Source organism: Alternaria arborescens (assembly GCF_004154835.1).
Source record: "Alternaria arborescens strain FERA 675 chromosome Unknown contig_10, whole genome shotgun sequence".
Taxonomy (NCBI): Eukaryota; Fungi; Ascomycota; class Dothideomycetes; order Pleosporales; family Pleosporaceae; genus Alternaria; species Alternaria arborescens.
Window position 1 is genome coordinate 489,738 of NW_021167865.1, and position 19,684 is coordinate 509,421.

The 19,684-nt window shown below is 51.4% G+C and overlaps 9 protein-coding genes across 9 annotated transcripts; 4 read left to right on the forward strand and 5 right to left on the reverse strand.

Moving 5' to 3' along the window:
* Positions 1 to 738: 738 nt before the first annotated feature.
* On the reverse strand, positions 739 to 2,649 carry AA0111_g5232 (hypothetical protein; the record flags this gene model as incomplete). Its single annotated transcript, XM_028651322.1, has 3 exons — positions 739 to 1,483; positions 1,548 to 1,977; positions 2,184 to 2,649. 3 exons carry the CDS (start codon positions 2,647 to 2,649, stop codon positions 739 to 741), a joined length of 1,641 nt encoding a protein of 546 aa, XP_028507199.1.
* Positions 2,650 to 3,613: 964 nt separating this feature from the next.
* Positions 3,614 to 5,081, forward strand: AA0111_g5233 (hypothetical protein; the record flags this gene model as incomplete). The annotated part of the gene is made up of 3 exons (XM_028651323.1): positions 3,614 to 3,638; positions 3,700 to 3,861; positions 3,913 to 5,081. 3 exons carry the CDS (start codon positions 3,614 to 3,616, stop codon positions 5,079 to 5,081), a joined length of 1,356 nt encoding a protein of 451 aa, XP_028507200.1.
* A 202-nt stretch (positions 5,082 to 5,283) lies between these two features.
* On the reverse strand, positions 5,284 to 6,549 carry AA0111_g5234 (hypothetical protein; the record flags this gene model as incomplete). The annotated part of the gene is made up of 7 exons (XM_028651324.1): positions 5,284 to 5,504; positions 5,579 to 5,921; positions 6,018 to 6,102; positions 6,180 to 6,184; positions 6,247 to 6,296; positions 6,390 to 6,421; positions 6,482 to 6,549. 7 exons carry the CDS (start codon positions 6,547 to 6,549, stop codon positions 5,284 to 5,286), a joined length of 804 nt encoding a protein of 267 aa, XP_028507205.1.
* Positions 6,550 to 6,796: 247 nt separating this feature from the next.
* AA0111_g5235 (hypothetical protein) lies at positions 6,797 to 8,336 on the reverse strand (the record flags this gene model as incomplete). The annotated part of the gene is made up of 2 exons (XM_028651325.1): positions 6,797 to 7,959; positions 8,015 to 8,336. The coding sequence occupies 2 exons, from the start codon at positions 8,334 to 8,336 to the stop codon at positions 6,797 to 6,799; spliced, it is 1,485 nt and encodes a 494-aa protein (XP_028507206.1).
* Positions 8,337 to 9,618: 1,282 nt separating this feature from the next.
* Positions 9,619 to 11,343, forward strand: AA0111_g5236 (hypothetical protein; the record flags this gene model as incomplete). Its single annotated transcript, XM_028651326.1, has 1 exon — positions 9,619 to 11,343. One exon carries the CDS (start codon positions 9,619 to 9,621, stop codon positions 11,341 to 11,343), a length of 1,725 nt encoding a protein of 574 aa, XP_028507203.1.
* Positions 11,344 to 11,780: 437 nt separating this feature from the next.
* On the reverse strand, positions 11,781 to 12,527 carry AA0111_g5237 (hypothetical protein; the record flags this gene model as incomplete). Its single annotated transcript, XM_028651327.1, has 3 exons — positions 11,781 to 12,057; positions 12,109 to 12,358; positions 12,407 to 12,527. The coding sequence occupies 3 exons, from the start codon at positions 12,525 to 12,527 to the stop codon at positions 11,781 to 11,783; spliced, it is 648 nt and encodes a 215-aa protein (XP_028507204.1).
* A 720-nt stretch (positions 12,528 to 13,247) lies between these two features.
* Positions 13,248 to 14,176, forward strand: AA0111_g5238 (hypothetical protein; the record flags this gene model as incomplete). The annotated part of the gene is made up of 5 exons (XM_028651328.1): positions 13,248 to 13,595; positions 13,772 to 13,797; positions 13,847 to 13,941; positions 14,005 to 14,062; positions 14,113 to 14,176. The coding sequence occupies 5 exons, from the start codon at positions 13,248 to 13,250 to the stop codon at positions 14,174 to 14,176; spliced, it is 591 nt and encodes a 196-aa protein (XP_028507197.1).
* A 601-nt stretch (positions 14,177 to 14,777) lies between these two features.
* AA0111_g5239 (hypothetical protein) lies at positions 14,778 to 16,373 on the forward strand (the record flags this gene model as incomplete). Its single annotated transcript, XM_028651329.1, has 2 exons — positions 14,778 to 15,369; positions 15,418 to 16,373. 2 exons carry the CDS (start codon positions 14,778 to 14,780, stop codon positions 16,371 to 16,373), a joined length of 1,548 nt encoding a protein of 515 aa, XP_028507198.1.
* Positions 16,374 to 17,662: 1,289 nt separating this feature from the next.
* Positions 17,663 to 18,851, reverse strand: AA0111_g5240 (hypothetical protein; the record flags this gene model as incomplete). Its single annotated transcript, XM_028651331.1, has 3 exons — positions 17,663 to 18,570; positions 18,621 to 18,778; positions 18,838 to 18,851. 3 exons carry the CDS (start codon positions 18,849 to 18,851, stop codon positions 17,663 to 17,665), a joined length of 1,080 nt encoding a protein of 359 aa, XP_028507369.1.
* Positions 18,852 to 19,684: the final 833 nt, after the last annotated feature.

Below are 19,684 nucleotides of genomic sequence, written 5' to 3' on the forward strand. Positions count from 1 at the left end.
CTCTTGCCATAAGGAGATCCCAACGGCATGCAAACTGAGTAACGCCATCATCACAGCCTATTGAGAAGTCTGTAGATGTGGAAATAATGCCACATCTCGATCACCATAGCCAACTGGGTGGAAATATAAGGTCGAACCGATACTGCACAAGGGAGTAACATGTGTGAACGGCTTTACACACCAAACGGGACACTGCTACGATAGGCTCGATTATAGTGTGGAGCGTCAAATTGACTCCAAGTTGGAGTGCTGTTGATCGATTGACCAAGCGCAGATGTGTGCACTTCAAGGCAACAATCTAGCAACAATGAAAAGTTTGGCCTATTGTTCGTGGTGACTATGCGATCCGTTCATCCAGGGTGGGTATGAATGCTGGGTCGTGGGCCCTGTAGATTCGCCAAAATCATTAGCACTCATTGATGCATGCATTAGTGGGATCTCAAAACGGCCGAGGCTATACGTACACGTGAAAGCATAGCCGCTGCCAAAGGTATACAACGATTCGTCTGTCGCTCCAGTGCCGCAAGTCTCTGCTGTCGCACCTCGGTCCTCGGGATTATCTTCATTCCCTTCGTTTGGATGATCCAGACCCAGACTCAGCGCGGCCCAGTCAATGCTCTCCCACGCGTTGAGGTCCGGTTCGGCAACGTGTTGTTGCAACGGTCCAACAGGACTATTGGCGTCTTCAGCTTTCGAGGGTGCTTCGAAGAATGGCGCAAGCCTACGTACAAGACAAACTCAAGTATAAGCAAACGAATGCATAGGCAAGAATTTACGGTCATCTAACCTGAGATTAACAACCCTGTCCCATAGATGACATACAGCGTCATTGAGCTTGTAGCTGACCCAGCCGCAGAGGTGTAGTCGTTCGAGAAGCGCTTCGGCCGAAAGGATGTCGAATTCTGCACAAGCGAGCGACGTTTGATACACAAACCATGTGCTATCCGGCGAGGGCTCCGCTGATATTGCGCCAATAGAGAGTATCCAGAGCAGAAGGTCGGGGCAATGCTGCCATTCAGTACGAATGGTACAGTTCAGCGCTCTCTCTAATCGTTTGCTTGCCGCAAAGTGAAGATGGTGAACGTGAGACTGCTGATTGAATGCTTCTGTCGTGCGTACCGTGAATATGAGCAACGCAACGCAAAGCGCATCTTCAAGTGGGGTAGCAAGATGTTCGTTTTCACGTAGCCATGTAAGTAAGAGGCACTCCAAGGCACACGAGAAGTTCTGAATATCGAGAGGGTCTAAGAAACTTTCGGGATCACTGAACCAGGCGTTGAGATCGGCTATCAGGAAGAGCACCGATTCCACTAGGGCATTGAGCGACTCTTTGATACCAGCATGCCGGCAGTAGTCGATTAGATGCTGTGAGATGTGCCGCCGGTAGCCTGGAGGATGATGTGGGAAACCGGACGTGCTGATGAAATCCAATGTAGAGGGGCTTGGTGGTTGGAAGTTGAAGATGGCGTGAGCGGTCGAATGCCTGATGCTCAGTAAGCACATGCCAACCCGGTTCGGGACAGAACATGGGAGTTTTAGCTACACACCAAAGCATAAAAGCCTGGAGGATGCGATTTGTGTTGATTGCTCGTAATCCTCCACGCAACTGCACCATTCTTTGCAAACCTCTCTCATGAATCTCGAGTTGGGCTGCGTGATCTTCATGCAGTTCGAAACATGGCAGACGGAGTCCCTGCTCTATGGTGAGTAAATTGAAAACTGCGCCTATGTTCGCATCCGAGACGCCATCCGGTGTCAGTATCGCGGCATTAACAGCAGAAATAGCTTGTGCTCGATGATATAAGACGGCATCAATCGTGTCTTTCCCGAATACCCATGCATGTAGCGCAATCGTAGCGAGCAGGCTGTGCATGAACCCTGAGTTACCGATTGCTGTACCAAACCAGTCCGACTTCATCAAGGTCGACCGATGCCGAACGTCGACTGCGATGATACCGGGCGCCATCTCCGTTGAAACTACACAATACTAGTCAGCATACGGAAACCAAGACCACCACCCATCGGGCTGTTTGACGCCTTGCAATCGACTGCAGTCTAGACTCTGCGCTCTCCCCGCCATTGCACTGCGCTCTTGGCCAACATGCTGGGCAGCGTTGCCGTGTCACGAACCCGGCAAACTGGGAAACGTCGATGCAAACAAGGATGCAGGGACTGTCACTTACAATGCTTCAACAGTTCCGATACGCTGCGGGTAACTTCGACAGACGATGTCCGAAAAGGGTCGAATAATTGATTATTTGGGTCTTCTGCCGGCGCCGCAGGCTTGAGCAAAAGACATCTTTGGCATAGCCTCTCACCAGGGCGACACAGAAAAATCTGACAGTCTGGACAAACATCTTTTCTGACTATGGCATAGCCCTTGGACTCTGGGGAGGAAAAGTAGTCAGACTTGTTCGCAACAATTGGTGGGCTTGGCGTGGTTGTTTTTGGCGTTGACGCACATGTACTGCTGGGACTTGCGCTTTCGGGACTTCCAGTTTTCCTTTGTTTTGCACCATGTTTGCTTGTAGACCAAGGGTTCTTCCTCCGCGCGTTCTGCATGACAAAAGAACGAGCATTGCGGCGACCTTGGCGAGACGTCTTTGCTTGAGCTGCATCGACGAACAAGAAGTCTTGCTGATTAGACATTGTCGGTTAAAGCCGCTAAGTTTCCCCTGGGTGGCTCCTTCGGGCCCTCGAGCGGTTCTTCCCGTCACAGAATTAGCAATATGCCGAATTGTCCTGTTCTGAGATGTGGTAGATGGTGGGGCTTAGCAGGGTGTAGCCGGGAAGACGTTGCGAGTGGTGACTAGGCCAAACTTTCCCAATCCATGCTCGAGTACCACCATTTTGGTTCTGACATCTGCCGGGACGATGTCGGGCTGCGCCTGTATCGTCTTTGATGTTACTGGAGGTGGTGGAGGGGCGCGAGATGTGAAACTATCAAGGACCCGATTCGTGTTAGGCTGCAGAAGCGAAGTCGGGTGTGACGGGGTGTGTCCGCCGATGCCAATCTCTCGAACGATGATGAAGACACGCGACGCCCTATGCTGGTCTCAGACGGGTATGCGAAATGATTCCGTGAGACGGCAGACGGCACAGGGTCTGTCTATATATGTAGGCAATAGGATTCGCGGATGGCTTTGGACCGAAAGGGGTCAAAAATAGTACCATCCATGGCCAGTGGCTAGGATTGCATGATGTTCCATGGACATGTTGCCTGTCGGGAATGTCTAGAATAGTCAAGATGGGAGTCGAGGACGCCACAGCCGACACTACCAGTAGCCGGAGCGCGTGATAGCCTATGCATTGTCGAGTTTTGATGAGTTGCCGTCTCTGAGGTTCAAACGATACCAGGTATGACGCACTCTTGGCTTTCCGGCGCGCTCGGAAATACTTTTTGTATACATGGGTGCAAGTGAAGCCCGCAAACACGCGTACGGATGCAATTCGCAGTCAGAGGGAAGAAGGCACGTCGACACGCGGACCCGGAGAGTGTGTAAACAGGTGAAGGAGCCGAGGAATAAAGAGCCCCCGGCCCCCGGCGACTACTGGGCAAGCGCGATGGAACCACGCGTACCTTCAACTTCCGGAAGCTCTGTCAACATCCGCAATGCAGGCAGACGGAATTGCAGCAGGTATGCGTGCTTATTCTGCTGACTGTGGCGTCCGTACACTAACCACGCTCCTCTGATTTAGGGCTTTCAGAAATACCTGCGCATATCCTCCACGCGGAATTGCTCCGAAGACAGCAAGAGAACGAGGAACGGCCGGAATGTGGAAGCAAGGGCGGCAAGGGATACTATAATACGCCTGTACATGTCTTCGCGCTGTTCTTGATACTCACGCTGAGTACTGCAGGTGCGCATGTTGCTTCACGTACACATGAGTACACCACTGACCATGTCGCAGCTTGCTCCTTTCCCATCGTCGTCAAGCGCTTTCCCTCGATACCCGTTCCGCACCAATTCCTCTTTATATCTAGGCACTTCGGCACTGGTGTTCTGATAGCGACCGCCTTCGTCCATCTCCTGCCCACCGCCTTCGAATCCCTTACCGACCCATGTCTTCCCAGATTCTGGAACCAGGGCTACCCGGCTATGCCGGGTCTCATAGCCATGTCGTCGGTGTTTATGGTGGTAGGGATTGAGATGTTCTTCGCATCAAGAGGAGCAGGCCACTCACACTCGACTGGCGACTTGGGTCTAGACCATCACCATGCGAATGCGCGCCCCGGTCACAAGAGAAGCCACAGCTATGGGAGGTTTAGCAACGGCACACCAAGATTGAACGGCAACGTGCCGGGCATCATGCTGCATGATGTCGAATCATCAGCCAATCTGATGGCAGGCCGATCACCGTCCTTTTCACTGGCATCGCCCATGACACCCAACGAACCCCTGGGTCGAAAATCTCTAGACGACGACAACGACTCGGATCTTGAAATAAGCAGAGAAGAGCTGGAACACCAAAACGAAGAGCTCTCAGAAGACGAGTCGCGCCTACTGCCCGGTCCGCGTGCTCAGAACCACACTCATCGACCTGGCGGCGAGTCGTCCGAAGACGACCAGGAGAAGACAGAAGCCCAGAATAAAAAGTTACTGTTACAATGTCTCCTTCTAGAGGCTGGAATCCTCTTCCACTCCATCTTCATAGGTATGGCGCTCTCAGTCGCCACTGGCACCGCCTTCATTGTCTTCCTTGTGGCCATATCCTTCCACCAAACCTTCGAAGGCTTCGCACTCGGCTCCAGGATCAGCGCTATCCGCTTCCCCGAGGGCTCTCCAAAACCGTGGTTAATGGCTCTAGCTTACGGAACAACTACACCGATCGGCCAGGCGATAGGTCTAGCTATCCACACTCTGTATGACCCAGCAAGTGAAGCTGGCTTACTGACCGTAGGTTTCATGAACGCCATATCCAGTGGCTTGCTGCTATTTGCTGGCCTGGTGGAGCTCCTGGCTGAAGACTTCCTCAGTGACGAAAGCTATGTCACTTTACGTGGGAAGCGGCGACTGCAGGCCTGTGCCAGTGTCGTAGGAGGAGCGTTGTTAATGGCACTAGTCGGCGCGTGGGCATAGTACCTAGCATTCTCTTCTTGTGTATTCTAAGCGCATTATCCATCTGTCTGGCGTTATTGGTGGTTGCATGCAGATCGATCTGCTTCGTAATCATAATAGCGCGAGCGACATTTTGCAGAGGCCTCGATTGGCTCGATCTTGTTGTCAAGTGCGTATCGCCACAGGTGATGTTACATTACGGACTTGTCCGCTGTGCTCCATGCTACTTTTCAACCTCCTCTTGTTCCTCCGTGCTTCCTACCCTGTACAACCCTTGAGTGCTACTGTTGCCTTCCTCCTTTCCGACTCCAGCTTCCTGCTCCAATTGTTTGCATCGTCGTACCAAATCGCTCACGTGAGCGTCTCCACTGTTGTGGCTTAATCCAAGCAACGCAATCTCCAAGTTGTAAAGGTACTCCTTGTTCTCGCCACTTGGTCCTTTGCCTACAACCGGATCAGCATGAGGTGTCTATTAGTAGGAAATAGCCCAAGAGTCGCGAAAATGAAATTAAACGTACTTTCCAATATCTTTCTCGCCAATGCATCAGGATCCTGCGCGCCCAAGAATTGCGGATTTTCTGGTAATCCAATGTACACCAGGCACTTGATACTTCCCGCCTCCTCAGTCACGCTTATTGAGTTGGTAGCTCGGATGCCCGCCCACATGCCTCTTTCGGATTCACTCGGCTCTGAGTCGTGAGGTGGAGACGTGACTTCGGCTCTACTAATAGCAGGATGGAATGGCGTGAACTGAATGGAATACCCATTTATCTCGCGGATGTCGAGGTACTCGCGCACCTCTTTTACATGAGAGGCGGGAATATGGTACGCAGCGCCCCACACGCGCCCGGTGGAATCATGCTGGATTTTGCTATTAGACTTCTGGCAGGAGGCATTTTGAGTGCATTCGTATACGGTGAACAGGGTGGATACGGGAGAGGTCAGACGATTACTTACAGTGTCTGTCAGAGTCTCCCAATGCGCTTTATCGATCAGAGTGACAACACGTCCTGGAGCCTCGGGCGTTCCCCGGTGATCTTCACTGTATCATGCCAACATTAGCATACTCTGCATGAAAGAGACCCGCTTCTCCATGTATCCATCGAACGATGTTCATACCTCGCCTACTACCATTAGCAAAGAAGATCGTCTCACCACATCTCTCCATCGATGAAAAAAAACATACCTGCCAGAATCTCCTCACATATCCTTCGATAAATCCTGGAACGCGTTGATCTATTCCTCGCAATTAGATCAAGAAATACATTTTCATCGCAATAACATGGGATGTTTGCTTTTCGTGGTGAGAACGTTCTGTTCGGGCCGTACCGTAGTGTGGCGGTGGTTTCCATATCAAGCTCCTAAGACCGAGGCGTTAGCTACGTCGTGTTTGGAAAGGCTTGTTCGTTCGGCAGCATTACCCGTATCCAAAGATCCAGAAGTCATCGTTGCTGCCATAAGTCTCAATCTCACTCGTGTGGTCTGCCATGGTCGATTAGTGAGATATGTAAGCTCACTTGTCGTAGGAGTAAGTCTGTTTTAACGTTTCCATGAGGTGCCGAAGGACCAGATTATTAGTGGGGCCGCGATGCAGGGAAAATGCGTAAGCCGCGTATCGTCCGCGGAACAGCATATCGGGATTCTTCGGTGGTGGTTGTTTAGAAATCGTATGTTGTTTTGTGTTGCCAAGCTACCTAGGTATGCATACATATGTTTACAGATACAAGTACAAACGTTTAAGATCCACCTGCAGCGCGGCTCATGAAGAAACCCTTTAGTGGACCCATTGCATCGACAGCTCTCAATCCGAGACTTCGCAATCCTACAAGCGGGCCCGATTCAACGCTATACAGTCGATGTAATTTATCGCATACGCCCAGCATTGCATTATTCTCCGCGTATCGCTCGCTGGTATAGCTCTCCAACGCCAACGTTGATCCGATGTCTTGGCCAGTTTGCACTGCATGTGATATCGTTCGAACGAGCGCCGCAGCATCGCCTTGGCCTTGGTTTAAACCTTGGCCTGCGAGCGGATGTATGGTGTGCGCCGCATCGCCAACCAGCGCAACTCGTTCACCAGTATATGTATCCGCGTGTCGCATGCGAAGTGGGAAGGATGCAACTGTACCGTCTTGTACGTGTGCTACTCGCATTGGTATTGCATGTTCGTCGACAGGCGTGTGTTTCTCTCGCCATGCAACTTCTTCTGCCTGTCCAGATGACAGTGTGTGTAGATACTCCAAGTCTGTGGGTGACAGTCGGAAACCCGCATTGACCATTGCAACGAAATCCTCTTGTGACAACGTCTTGAGCTTCGCGGCACGCTCCGGCGTGGTACTCCAGACAAGTGTCGACATGTTTCCTGGAAGGGGCAGCATAGCTATGGGGCCGGTTGGCAAGAACCGCTGGTATGCGATCTTGTGATCTGGACCGCCCCAGCCTTGCCCCTCGAGCTTCAGACTAGCCACCAAACCGTGTCTACCATAATCGAAGCCTCGCGACTCAATATCTGCAAAAGTCCGCACTGGGCTATTCGCACCATCGGCTCCGACTAACAGCCTAGCTGCCAATGTCTTTCCGTTGGATAGCGTGAGCATTGGCCACGATGAGAAGTCCATCTTCTCTGTATCTGTACCCAAATCTATCGAGTTGACCTTAGTGGATGTGTAAAAGTCGACACCACCCAATTGTTCGAGCCGGCTCAAGAGAGCGGTAACCGTATTGACGTTCTCGATCATGTAGGCGATCGTCGTGGGCTGCGCCGGGTTACGAGGAGTAAGGAGAGGTTTCGCTGTGTGCCAATCGAACGATATCCGCGCATCAGTGACGCCGTCCCATACTTGCATCTCTTGGTATGGCTGCACCCGGGGTGTATTGACATGCGCCCATGCTCCGATTTCTATTTCGCGCACGTCAGACTGGAACTATCATACACTTTACACACTCGTTCGTACCCTGTAAGTTCTTCACGGAGGCCGGGGTGAGGGAGCTGCATCTATTGGAAAAGCTCTCCAAACTAGCATCTTGTGATAATCGATTCTTGTGTAGATCTTGTCCCTCGATGAGAGCAACTTTAAGCCCGCTTGTGATTGGCGATGCTTTCAGACCAGTCAGGAGACTCAGACCTGCTGGTCCACCGCCTACGCAGACGACGTCGTAAACCTCCGGTGCATTTGCGGAGCTCGAGGCAAACCTCTGCTGAGGCCGCAGACGGACCCAGGCTGTCGGTGGTGACAATAGAGCCCTGGGCCCTCTTAGAAGTATTCGGGGCGGCATCACGAGCCTTTGAAGACTATCGTAACATGGGAAAACGGATTTAATTCGCGAACCACGAAAGTCGGAATGGTAGTGTCATCATAGGTTTGTTTGGCGTGTTTGCAGACTGACGCGCTAAGGATTATGTCATGCAAGGCAAGTCGTGGCGACCTGCCGGGGCCTCGTCAACGCCTGGTGTTAGCTCCGGATCCTTCCACCTTCTCCACCACATCCAAACCACAACATGTTCTCTTCCAATTGAGATTTCCGGATCCTCTCCAGGCTTTCCTTAGCGATAGTCGCCTGCTCTAGAAGGAGAATTGGTCATATTCACGGAGCAACGCTTCTGGAGACAGCTTATACCCCTCTTGTTTCAATATACCTTCCAGTTATTGCTCGCTGACAGGCAGTACATCCTGTCTTTGTGAGGATTATGATGTCGAAGGACTCCTTGACAGCTTCTCGGTCCCTTCATAACGCGAGGACGATGCTGCGTTATCGGGTCGTAAGGGCCGGGGATTTAGGCCTAGACGGACAATCTCTTGTGGTAACGATGGCGAATGCACCGATGCTCCTCGACGGTGCCAACACTTAAACAAAATGCGCACGAAACCTTCTCCTCCCGAGTCACCACAGTAGCGCCTCCTACCATGGTAACGTTTCATATCCGCCAAATTCTACAGGGCAGTTTTCCTAGAAACGCTCGAACTGCATGTTTCTCTTGCATGCGTGTGCAGGCGCAGAATCTCCTTATCTGTTCCAGGCTGCTTTGTTGGTCTTCCAAACTACTACTAACCAGATGGATCGGTGTTTATTCAGGTTCGCGCCGTCGTGTCAACACCCTGTTTTCTTGTCAACCAAGCTCCATTGGCGGATTTCTTCGGTACAAATATGTGACTTTGGTCATTGGCCGTACCAGCATGTTCTTGCGCGTCGTACTAATGCTATCGCTGGACTATTAAAGTGATAAGAATCATCCAGTCATTGAGTCTTTTTTCATTCTTTCTGCTCTCTCGCCCTACTACGCTCAACAGCTTTCATGCTGTCCAATGCTATGACCTCTCAAGTTCATGTACACATACCTTCCAATGAGCCTTATGTAGTTGTCAACATCAGCCAAACAGAAGTTAAACCAGAAACATACCGATTACCATACCCTCCAGAGCTTACGTTGAAGCGACGAGCAACCGAATCATTCCTCCAGACGCGGGGATATTTAAAGAAACGAAGAAAAACATTAAGACGTATTCAAGAAACAACAATCGACTGTCCTTTTTTACCACAACCAACATACGACGTGGCTATGACTGAATCAGCTTCGCATCTCGACAGTGTTTACCCAACGCTTCCTAGTACGCTCCCTACGCCAAATACCCAGAGCAATGGGTCTCTTTCCCGAAGGCCGTCACAGGTCACTGAGGTAATAGAGAAGGTCAATACCAGGCTCAGACGCCTCTTTTATGGCCGAAGAAGATCTGCCGAAGATGAACACCCACCACTCGACCCTACTGTTGCCCGACGCTCGAGCATATCTGACAACACAAGCCGCCCATCTGAAGACCAATATGCCCAGTGTAGTTCGAAGGATCTCGCTGGAATGGGTCTGGCTGATCTGCCCAATGTAAGCGAGTACTTTGATGTGAACGGCGAAGTAGGTCCTAGCTGCTTTTACTCCACTACTGACTGGGACACCTTCCAGGCAACGCTCCGAGCTCAAAGAAGAAACAACATGCAGGCGCAATGGAAGACCGATCTACAGTACGATGAAGATAGTGATCTGGAGCAACTCGACAAACATTGGCAATATGATAGTCGAGCTCAGAGATACGAAGAGCGAGAGCGAAAAGACTCTCAATTTAGTTTCAGTGACTTTTTGAAGCCTCAAAGGTCTAGCAAAGTGGACAAAGGGAAGAGTCGGATGGTCTATGATGGTGAGGATGGATTTCTCTCACAAAATCAACCACTTCTCTCTCCTTACCAGGATGCTTCGTCTGATACGGCCGGACCCTCCACTGTACGGACTGGTGTTCTGGTTCATGCACCATCGGACGAAAGCCAAATCGTTTCATCTGAGGAGTCCGTTGCCTGCGGCCACCAGGTCGCCATTGGTCCACTACAGTCGTCAGCTCCAGGATTACCAGAGGATTACAACGGACCCAGGAGGAGGTCAGAGCTTGCCGCAAGGAAAGTAAGCGTGCGCCTAGTTCCACTTACGCCTTTCTGTCCACGAGACGAGCAGCGATCCTCAACGTCTTCTTCAGTCTCCAGCTTCGACTCTCCCGCACCAGCGGCTAAACCGTCAAGGACTCCATATCACCTCACACAAAACGTAGTCAGCACACCTGCTACAAATGCGAGCGAACCAGGTGCCAATGGCCATTCTGAGCCAATCTCAATACCGTCTCCATATCACATCAGTCGCGGCTTGTCTGCGGTTCCTGTGGGCTCAGCCCAACCTATTGACGACTCACCCACCTTCCCCCCACCCCTCGTCTCATCAACAACAAACCTGCTCTCCCACGAGTACAGCCCAGATACGACTCCCTCTTCACCTTCTCTTCAGCCCACCCTCGTTCCCTCTCCAGAGGCCATGCAATCACTCCTTCTAGGTCCACCACAACGAGCCTTGCTCCAGCGATCTGTATCGAGTGATTCACGCATGTTTCACGTTTCCCTCGAACGGCTTTCTACACCTGCACCTACGCATCCCATCTTGCCATACCATGGCCCTTCTACTGTTGACAAGAAGGGCGACTTAGTCCGAGGTTTAGAAGATGAACCGGATTTCAGCATCACACACCCTGCGCCTCCCAGTCCGCTGATCTCAGCCTCCCCACCAATGGCTGATGTGCCATCGCCTGTCAGGCGTCGAACAGGGAGTCTAGAAGGTAGTGAAGATCTACGAGCTGTATATATAGAGCAAGGAAAAGCGAGCATGATGAACCGTCATCCACGACGCCGGAGTCCGAGGAAGAGTTTACAGGGGAAGTTGTGGTGGGACGAGTCGCCGCCCAAGGTGTATCTCTAGACTGTGTCACTTCTATCTTTGAAAAAATTATCAGACTGAACTAAAAGTTGGGATCAATCTTTAGCGTTTGTAAGGCGTTGGGGCCTATCAAACACATCAGTCACATAAGTCACATAATATGACAAGAATACGTAATAGTTCCTCAGCATCAACACCTCTGCGTCCAATGTATTACAACTGCATGCTAAGTAATGCTACTTTTACCCTTCGGACTGGTGATCCTCGTCACCATTACAAATACGCCATAAACCCCATGCAATAGATAAAGAGGACAAAGCCTTGCCAGGCTGTCATGAAGAGAGCGGAATGCCCCAAGGTGGGTATCGAACAATCGAAAAGGACTGGAGTTTTTATGCCGGAAAACGCTATGCATGGAAAATAGGACGAAGATTGCAAGCAGAGACTTGCTAGACGAGATTGTTTGACTCTCCTCATGTTTACAAGAGGACGGCGAAGCCGAAGAAGACGCTGCCGAAGACGGCGGCGAGACCAAGACCGGCGTTGGGCATGAAGATGGAGCCAGCACCGCCTTGGTCGGATGAGCCGCTGTCGCTGGAACCAGTCTCCTCAGCACCGCCGCCGCCGAAGCCGGTGACGGGGATGGTGTTGGTAGCAGCGCCGTTGGAGCCGGTTGGGGCAGCGGTGGAGGACATGGTGGTAGGTAGAGAGGTGTTACCGCGGTAGGGGTCTTGGGCTCCGCATGGGTGGTCCTCACTGGTAATCATGTTAGTGTTGTTTTTACTTGGATGGATGGATCAAACATACCGGCAAGCGCTCTGGCAAGTGCTGTCACCGTTGCAGTTGGCGACACAGTTGTTTCCCCATTGTTGGCAGATGAAGTATGGCAGGGTCTGCGAGTACTGGGTGATGTTGGGAGAGACACCGTTGTCACAGACACAGGTGTAGGTCAGAGCGTCGGAATCACAGTCGTTCTGCTCGGTGGTCATGGAGTCGATACCGGGCTGTTGGAGGCAGATGAGCGGGCACTGTGCTCTGTTCTGGTCGCACCAGTAATCTGGATCATGTTAGGCGAGGCAAAGTTGATACGGATGACTCTACATACCCCTGGTAGACTGGTCGACGGTGTTGGGGTCAATGGTGTATGGGTAGCTCATCTGGGGAGCGTCCTGAGCAGCGACCAGGCCAGTGAAGGCGGCAATGCTGAGGGCGAAGACGGAACGCATGTTGACGGTTGAGGTGATGGTGATGGTGATGGTGAAGGAGTATTAGCGGAGATGCAGCGAAGGTATTAAAATAATAGACGGTCAGCGACAGACGGTGGACAATCGAATATAAAGGGCAACTCTTCAGCGAAAGTGATGAGGAGGCTGGAAAAAAGAGGCGGCGTCTGATATATAAAGGGAGGGATGTGTCGACGGGAAGTAATAAGCTAGTGGAGTATCAGATAGGAAGGCTCACGGAAGGGTGCGTGCGTTTCCCCGCCTACCTTCTCGCCCGGGACGATGCCTGTTGGGGACGGGTTGGCCGTGACTCGAGCCATCTGGCGACTGTGGAGTCGGCGTGGACGGCGTGGAAAGGGCGGCTTTGGGTCGGAAATCGTGAGACGCTGTATTGGAAGTTTCCCATTAATCCCTCGGCTGCGCAGGGATGCAATGGTTTGCTTGTTCGTATTGGCCACCGCCCTAGCACCCGCTAGTCATTCACCCAGGGTCTCGCATCCTAGCTCGCGCTGCGCATCATTCGGTTGAGATGAGCGCTGGCAAACGCCGCCAATTCTTCTTTCATCGTCAACAAGACACTAGACGCGACTGGCTGCATGCTCCGGCCCAGCTGTTGCAGCACCACACTGTACATATCTACCCCTCACCTCGACGCGGCAGCACCTAGATACCAACCGCCTTCCCGTTTGACGCGCCACCTGCCCAGCCATCTACTGTAAATGGATGGAGCCGGCGAGCTTTGAAACTGGAGACCCGTCGTCGTCGCCAGCCCGAGATGGGGCAAAACCCGCCACTGCTACCGCGGGTGACCGCAACAGCGTTGGCAGCGTGGTCCCGCCATACTGGCAATCCCACCGGCGCAACGCGTCCTATCTAAGCAACTATTCTGCTGACAACGGCCGCCCCACTCCCATCGGCCTCGAGGACCATACGGATGAGGGCTCAGACCACTGCAAAGTTCTTTGGGCCAAAGGTGTCACGATAGATGATTACGTTGTCATCAGCGGCACGGCTGCGGCACCTGGGTTTGGGGCTTATGTCGTCTTCAATTGCACGGTCGAGACACTGGATGTAAGTTCCGAGCCGCATCGAGATGCGCTAGTCCGCAGAGCCATATCCTCGTAGCCAATCACTTGCATGAAATTGTTTTCCCAAAAGATGGTTTCATGCACAAGGCCCGTGGTGGAGATGCGAGATGCTGCCTATCTCCAGGCGATGAACCTTCATGCACATGCTAACTGTTGCAGGGTGGTCCCATGAAGATACGAAAGAGGTAAGACATGTTTCGACGACCTTCGAAAGCATCCACTGATTGTGTACAGATACTCAGAGTTTGAAGATCTGCACACAAAGTTGCTCCAGACCTTTCCTCACGCCGCGGGTTCCATGCCGCACTTCCCACCCAAGTCCGTAATATGTAAGTCACATGTCCTCGTGCGGCATCACTCCACCAGTTAATATACTAATGCATCTGGCATAGCTCGCTTTAGGCCCCGTTTTCTGGAAAAGCGGAAACAAGGACTTTCGTACTTTCTCAAGTTTGTTTATCGATAACAAAGCTAGCGTACATCGGCTGACCTATTAATAGTTGCGTTTTGCTCAACCCGGAGTTCGCTGGATCGCCAGTCTTGAAGGACTTTCTTTTCTCGTGAGGTGCTCGTCGGTGTACGTGTTGATCTTGGTGTCTCAGGTGTGGCAAACAAGAGCTGGATTTGGATCGAGGTGCCGGTAGTCCGGGGTGTGCACGACGGGTGACAGTAACGAACACGACTGAAGCAGTAGCGAGGACGTCTCATTATTCCAGATTCACGTGTAGATATAAATTTTCCGCGAAACTTGCCCATGCAGGATCACTTCCATGTTGAATGTCGAGTTGGTGCTGTCGGGATCATAGGGTAGTGATTGGCTACCAGCGTCGGTGGCGCTACTCTTCCAAGTATCTCATATGCGCTGCACTGCAATTCGTTGAATATTCTTCTGATGTACAGTCTGATATGGAGAAGGGAAGGCTCTGATATGAAGCTTAATTCAACGTCACTTTGTCTGTATGCGACGCATGTGTCTTGGTGAGGCGTACTGGATAGTTTTTGGGTGCAGCAGCTCGTTTGGCAAACTGCGCGAGCTCTGCCACTCGACGACCCCTAACGGCTCGCGTTTTGGCACATCTCAGCGCGACACTCAATGGCAGCTCAACGATGAATGGCTGAAAGATGACCCAGCGAATCGCGAATGATCTCGAGTCTGCTCAATATCATGGCCAACGCCGTTCGGCCTCCGCTGCTGCGAAGCTCGAATGAACGGCAGACGAGGCTCAACTTCCTGCCCGTGTCGCGCGATGACGCCCTCCAACAAGCCCAGCGCAACAACAATAACACGCCCGTCGCGACAAGACGGACCTCCAAAAGCGGCCCATTGCTTGCGCTTGCTGATGACGATAGATCCGTCAAGCAATTAACACACACGCCCAACAAACCCCCTCCGCCTGCGCGCACCAGCAGCAGGAAGCGGCCAGCCACAGCCTTGGAAGACGACGCGACCGACACGAGACCTCCCACCAAGATCACCGTGACACAACCACACGGCGAGCTTCTGCGCATCACCAATGGCGTCGCCGCCCCGCTGGGCATAGACGCCGACGACGTCCCCTCTGCGAGGTCCACGCCTAGGCCAGGCAGCTCCGGCAAGCTTGCTGCGCCCCCAGCTGTCCCCGCCCCGGCCTCGACAGCGTCGTCGACAGACAAGCGCAGCCTGAGAAGCCACGACGGTGGATCCCGCCTCAAGAGTGATCTCGCCGTCTACTTTTCAAACTACGACGACATCATTGCAGGTGTGCCCAAAGAGGATGGTATGTCACTGTCACATGTCGCGTGGCCTACCAGCTGATCGCATGCAGAGTTCCTCGATATCGATACCCCCATATACATTGTCGACGAGCCCATCAAGCCCAAGACGCCTGAGCCCACGCGAAGCTCCCTAAGCCCGACGCGCTCACGGAAAGCGAGACCTTCGTCCCCATCGCGCCATGCTTCAGATGCCTCAATACCCCTAGCCCCGTCCTCGACTTCCTTCACCGTCCTCGACTACGCCTCTATAGCCAATGCCATCACCCGTAATGACGGTGAAGACCCCCTCGCCGACTCGGTCTTCTTCACACAACACCGACGCGCTGAACGCAAGGAGAAGCAGCTGCGCAATATCGAAAAGGAGCGCGCCATGCACGAGAAGGTGCAGTTAGAGAGGCTCCTCGATGGGCTGCAGGGTCCAGACTGGCTCAAGGTCATGGGCATAACAGGCGTGACAGACGGCGAGAGAAAGGACTGGGAGGCCAAGCGCGACTACTTTGTCAGAGAGGTAGAAGCACTAGTCGACAAATTCCGCGTCTGGAAAGAAGAGGAGAAACGCTTACGTGCTGAAAAAGAAGCAGCTCTCGCTGCGAGGGAAGACGACGAGGAAGAAGACGGCGAAGAGACCGAAGACTCAGACAACATTGTAGTCAACGGCCGCGATGCTCCACCACCACGACAGCAGCCCAAAGAACCTGAGCCACAGAAACCACGAAGACCACCGCGTCCACATGGCTTTCTCCTCCCATTCGTACCACCTGAACCTGCAGCCCCATTCAGCTCCTTTTATGCTAAACCACACCTTCGCGCGGCTGCCCTTGGTAAACACAGACACGGTCGCAACGCATCTGCCTTTGGCCAGCCTATACCCGATTTCGTCGAAAGGGAGTTTGAGTTGCCTGACGATTTCATCGACCCCCAGTTCCTGAGAGACAATGCGCGCCAAAGACGGAGACGGAAGAGGGAAAGTGGTGTGAATACAGGTACAGGGACCAGTGCACATTAGTGGGGTTTACTGGAAGCATTTTCATCTTCATGGGCGGGGCTTACAATTCTATACCCTTATAAATACTATCGAGCAAGTCGAAGGATAGGGTTCTGTGGCGTTTGTTTTTTTATGGACTGGGCTTCCGGATTTGGCGGTGGTGAAGGGCCAACGTCGTGTGTATATTACCAAGGAGTAGAATACAAAACATGTTCTGCTCTGTCATGAGGTGTTTGGATACCAGTGATTGTGTGCAGTATGGCGAACTGAAAGGCGCTGGACGATCGATGTATGTCTATTGGTCTCATTGTAATGTTGGTGCTGGTCCTCTCCAAGAGGTCTTGTACCGGTGCACATGAACAGAAACTTCGCTCATTCCAGGTTAGTTATGAAGATCTGAGTATAGGGACTCACATGCTAGGTTCATTCCTTTGGGTACTAAAATCTTGATCTGTTTTCTCCGTACCCTTCTCTCTAATGACATGGCAACATGTTGCTGGCAAATCGGAAGGCGGCAAGATGCTAAGATTCAGACATTGGAAATGCACAAATTATCCATAAAGACATGGACGGTCAACCCCAAAGTCACAAGAAATGCAAAATAGCCGTTGGAACTTTAGTGGAAGCATTGGATTGTGTTGAATGTAAAGCTCTTACTGGGATATCATTTTGTGACCCCTGAAAAGTTATAAGAAGTATGCCCAGTTCGGCTGGGCTACTAACATGGATTCCAAAGACTAAAGAACGAGTCCATTCAAAAATGCCGTGAACATATCCGTCATGGTCTTGGTCGACCGTTCTGGCAGCTGAATACTGATGGGAACGACAGGTTTGCGATCAAGTAAGTAACAGGACGTCAGGAAGATATCCCGATTGTAAGAGTGACTCTATGACACCTCGGAAGAGGGTACAGGTGTCGCATAAAGTAGCCGTGATAGCGATGATGTAGAGGAAGCAAAAGACTCACGCAGCAGCAACAAAAGTTGACTGGACCATGATCAGCACCTAGTAAGGCTTAGTAGGGATAAGACTGTCTTTTCACATCGTACAATCAGTCGCATCGCAACTTTTTGGAGCCGAACAGAATTTTCACAGACATCATTAACTATCGGTACAGCCTTCACAGCAAAAGAAGGAGATATCGTATGGTAGAGACTTGCTGGCTGTATATCGATTTTACAAACGTCTTACTCGTCCTAGAACAGAAATTTCCGTCCACACACGGAGTCGCACATGCCCAGAATAGCCTGACCATAGTCAGTGGTCATTATACATACCTAGAACAGACTGTGATCTGTTCCAGCAAGTATTTAGATGGACGAAGCGGCCTGGTCTTTTGTGGGTATCTTGTGAACGCGAACTTCGCGCACAACCGAGTTGGTGATCTTCCGTCCATTCCTCTCCGTGATCTGTTCATCTTCATAAGCCATCACAAATACCGTACACTTCTTAACGTTAAGATCGAAATTCCCCCATTGCTCCAGTAAGTCCAAGGCTGGTTGAAATTCAGTGGTTCTCTGACAGATTGGTTCTCTGCAAAGAATCCTGAAGGTACCATGGCATCTTTCCTCATCGATCCTGTATATTACCGTCATCTTGTCCTCTTGTACTGCTTTAAGCCAAGACTTGTTTGAGTTGCGGATAAAGTTTCGTATGCTGTGGGTATATTTCATCTGTTTAAACTTGAAAGCCGACCACTCACGGCGGGACCACTCGTAATCTGGACACTCGCAGTTCTCGTAGTCACTTATGTCTTCGTACTTGTCGATCTGTGCTATGCAACTTTTGCAAGTGTCTTCGTCTACGGTGAATTCGCCTGCAGCAATCAGGTATGGAACGAATGTAACCTGTGGTGGTGGATGCCGCGCACGTAGGCGCAGTAAAGGCATCAGATCAAAAGATGTTATGTTGTCGCTGCCATGGTTCCAAGAAAACTGCACTAGTTTGGGCGTATGCTCGTTTCCACTCCCATGGTGCAGAAATGTATCAGCGAAAAGAATCACCTCGAAAGTCAATTCGAATCTGACACGAAGATCCTGGACCCAGATAGGACGATACTCTGCGCGAACTTGATTGCAGACCTGGGTCACAGCGAAATATTGCCAGGTACGCTCGGAATACGACTTGCGGTGAGAATCTGGGTGGAGGTGTATCGGATGCAGAGCGAACCGTCTAGTGTCATCTTCTTTAGCATATTCGTATACTCTATTTCGTAGCTCTACGTGGCGTCAGTATCTAAAACACATTGTAAGAGTAGAAAAGCCATACCTGGAGAAAGATCGAGGAAGCGGAAGCACTGCTGGTCTTCTATGGTGGGCTCTTTACTATCCGCAGCCATTGCAATCTTCTTGAAAGGCTTTTTTGATTCCCAGGTAGGTTTAACGGCATCTATAGCCTCGCCAGCTGCGCGCTTGCTTCCAGCTCCTCTGGTGTAAGGTTAGTTGACGACTGCTGAAGTGCGCGATGTGCAGACGATGAGACTTACGTAGTGGCTATCATTGCTCTGTTTTTCTTACCGGTTTCGGGAGAAAATGAACTGAGTTGATTCAATTTGAGAGTGAGTGTGTGTGTGTGGGAGTAAACAAATAGCCAGGGCAAGAGCACCTGCTAAGAGCCGCTAGTGAAGTGATGCAGGTGCGGACTGAGATCTCTTGCACCTTCTTAGACAAAGGTGAGAGAACGTGAGTACATAGACACTACTTCATCTAAGCATCACCTGAGACAGAATGTTGGAAGTGAATCGTATTCTGCTCACTCAGCGTACATCTGCGGCCGCACACTCACGTCCGCCCAAAAAGGCAATCACATGGCAGTCCTCATACAAGGCTTTCTGGACTTGAGTTATGACATATGAAAACACTTCTACGACCTGGGAAAGTGAGTTCTGTGCAAGACCTTGAAGAGATAGTGATCCCTTGACAGTGCAATGAAATGCAGTACATTCCGGAACGTTGCTGATATCATCTCGAAGAACCAACAGACTTGCCTTTCGTAATCCAGGCTGTCAGTTGCATGGAAGTAGAACACGTGTTTAGTGGAAAGCCGGGGTGGATCCCCTCCATAGTGTGGGTCAATTCGGGTTCGTTCTTCCAATGGTAGTGAAGTCATATTCGAGGCGCACGCAAACGCAGTCTGTCGCGCTTCTACGCCTCGGCTCGTGGACCATTCAGTTTTCTGTCATTCTTACTGCAATCACAAATGCATATTCCATATTTGTCATAGCAATCCAAGGCCACTATACAAGCACCCAAGATCCGGTGACCATTGCAAAGGCCTGCGGACGCACAGTAGCTGCTTTCATCGCATGGATTACTACAAATGTCCGACGCACG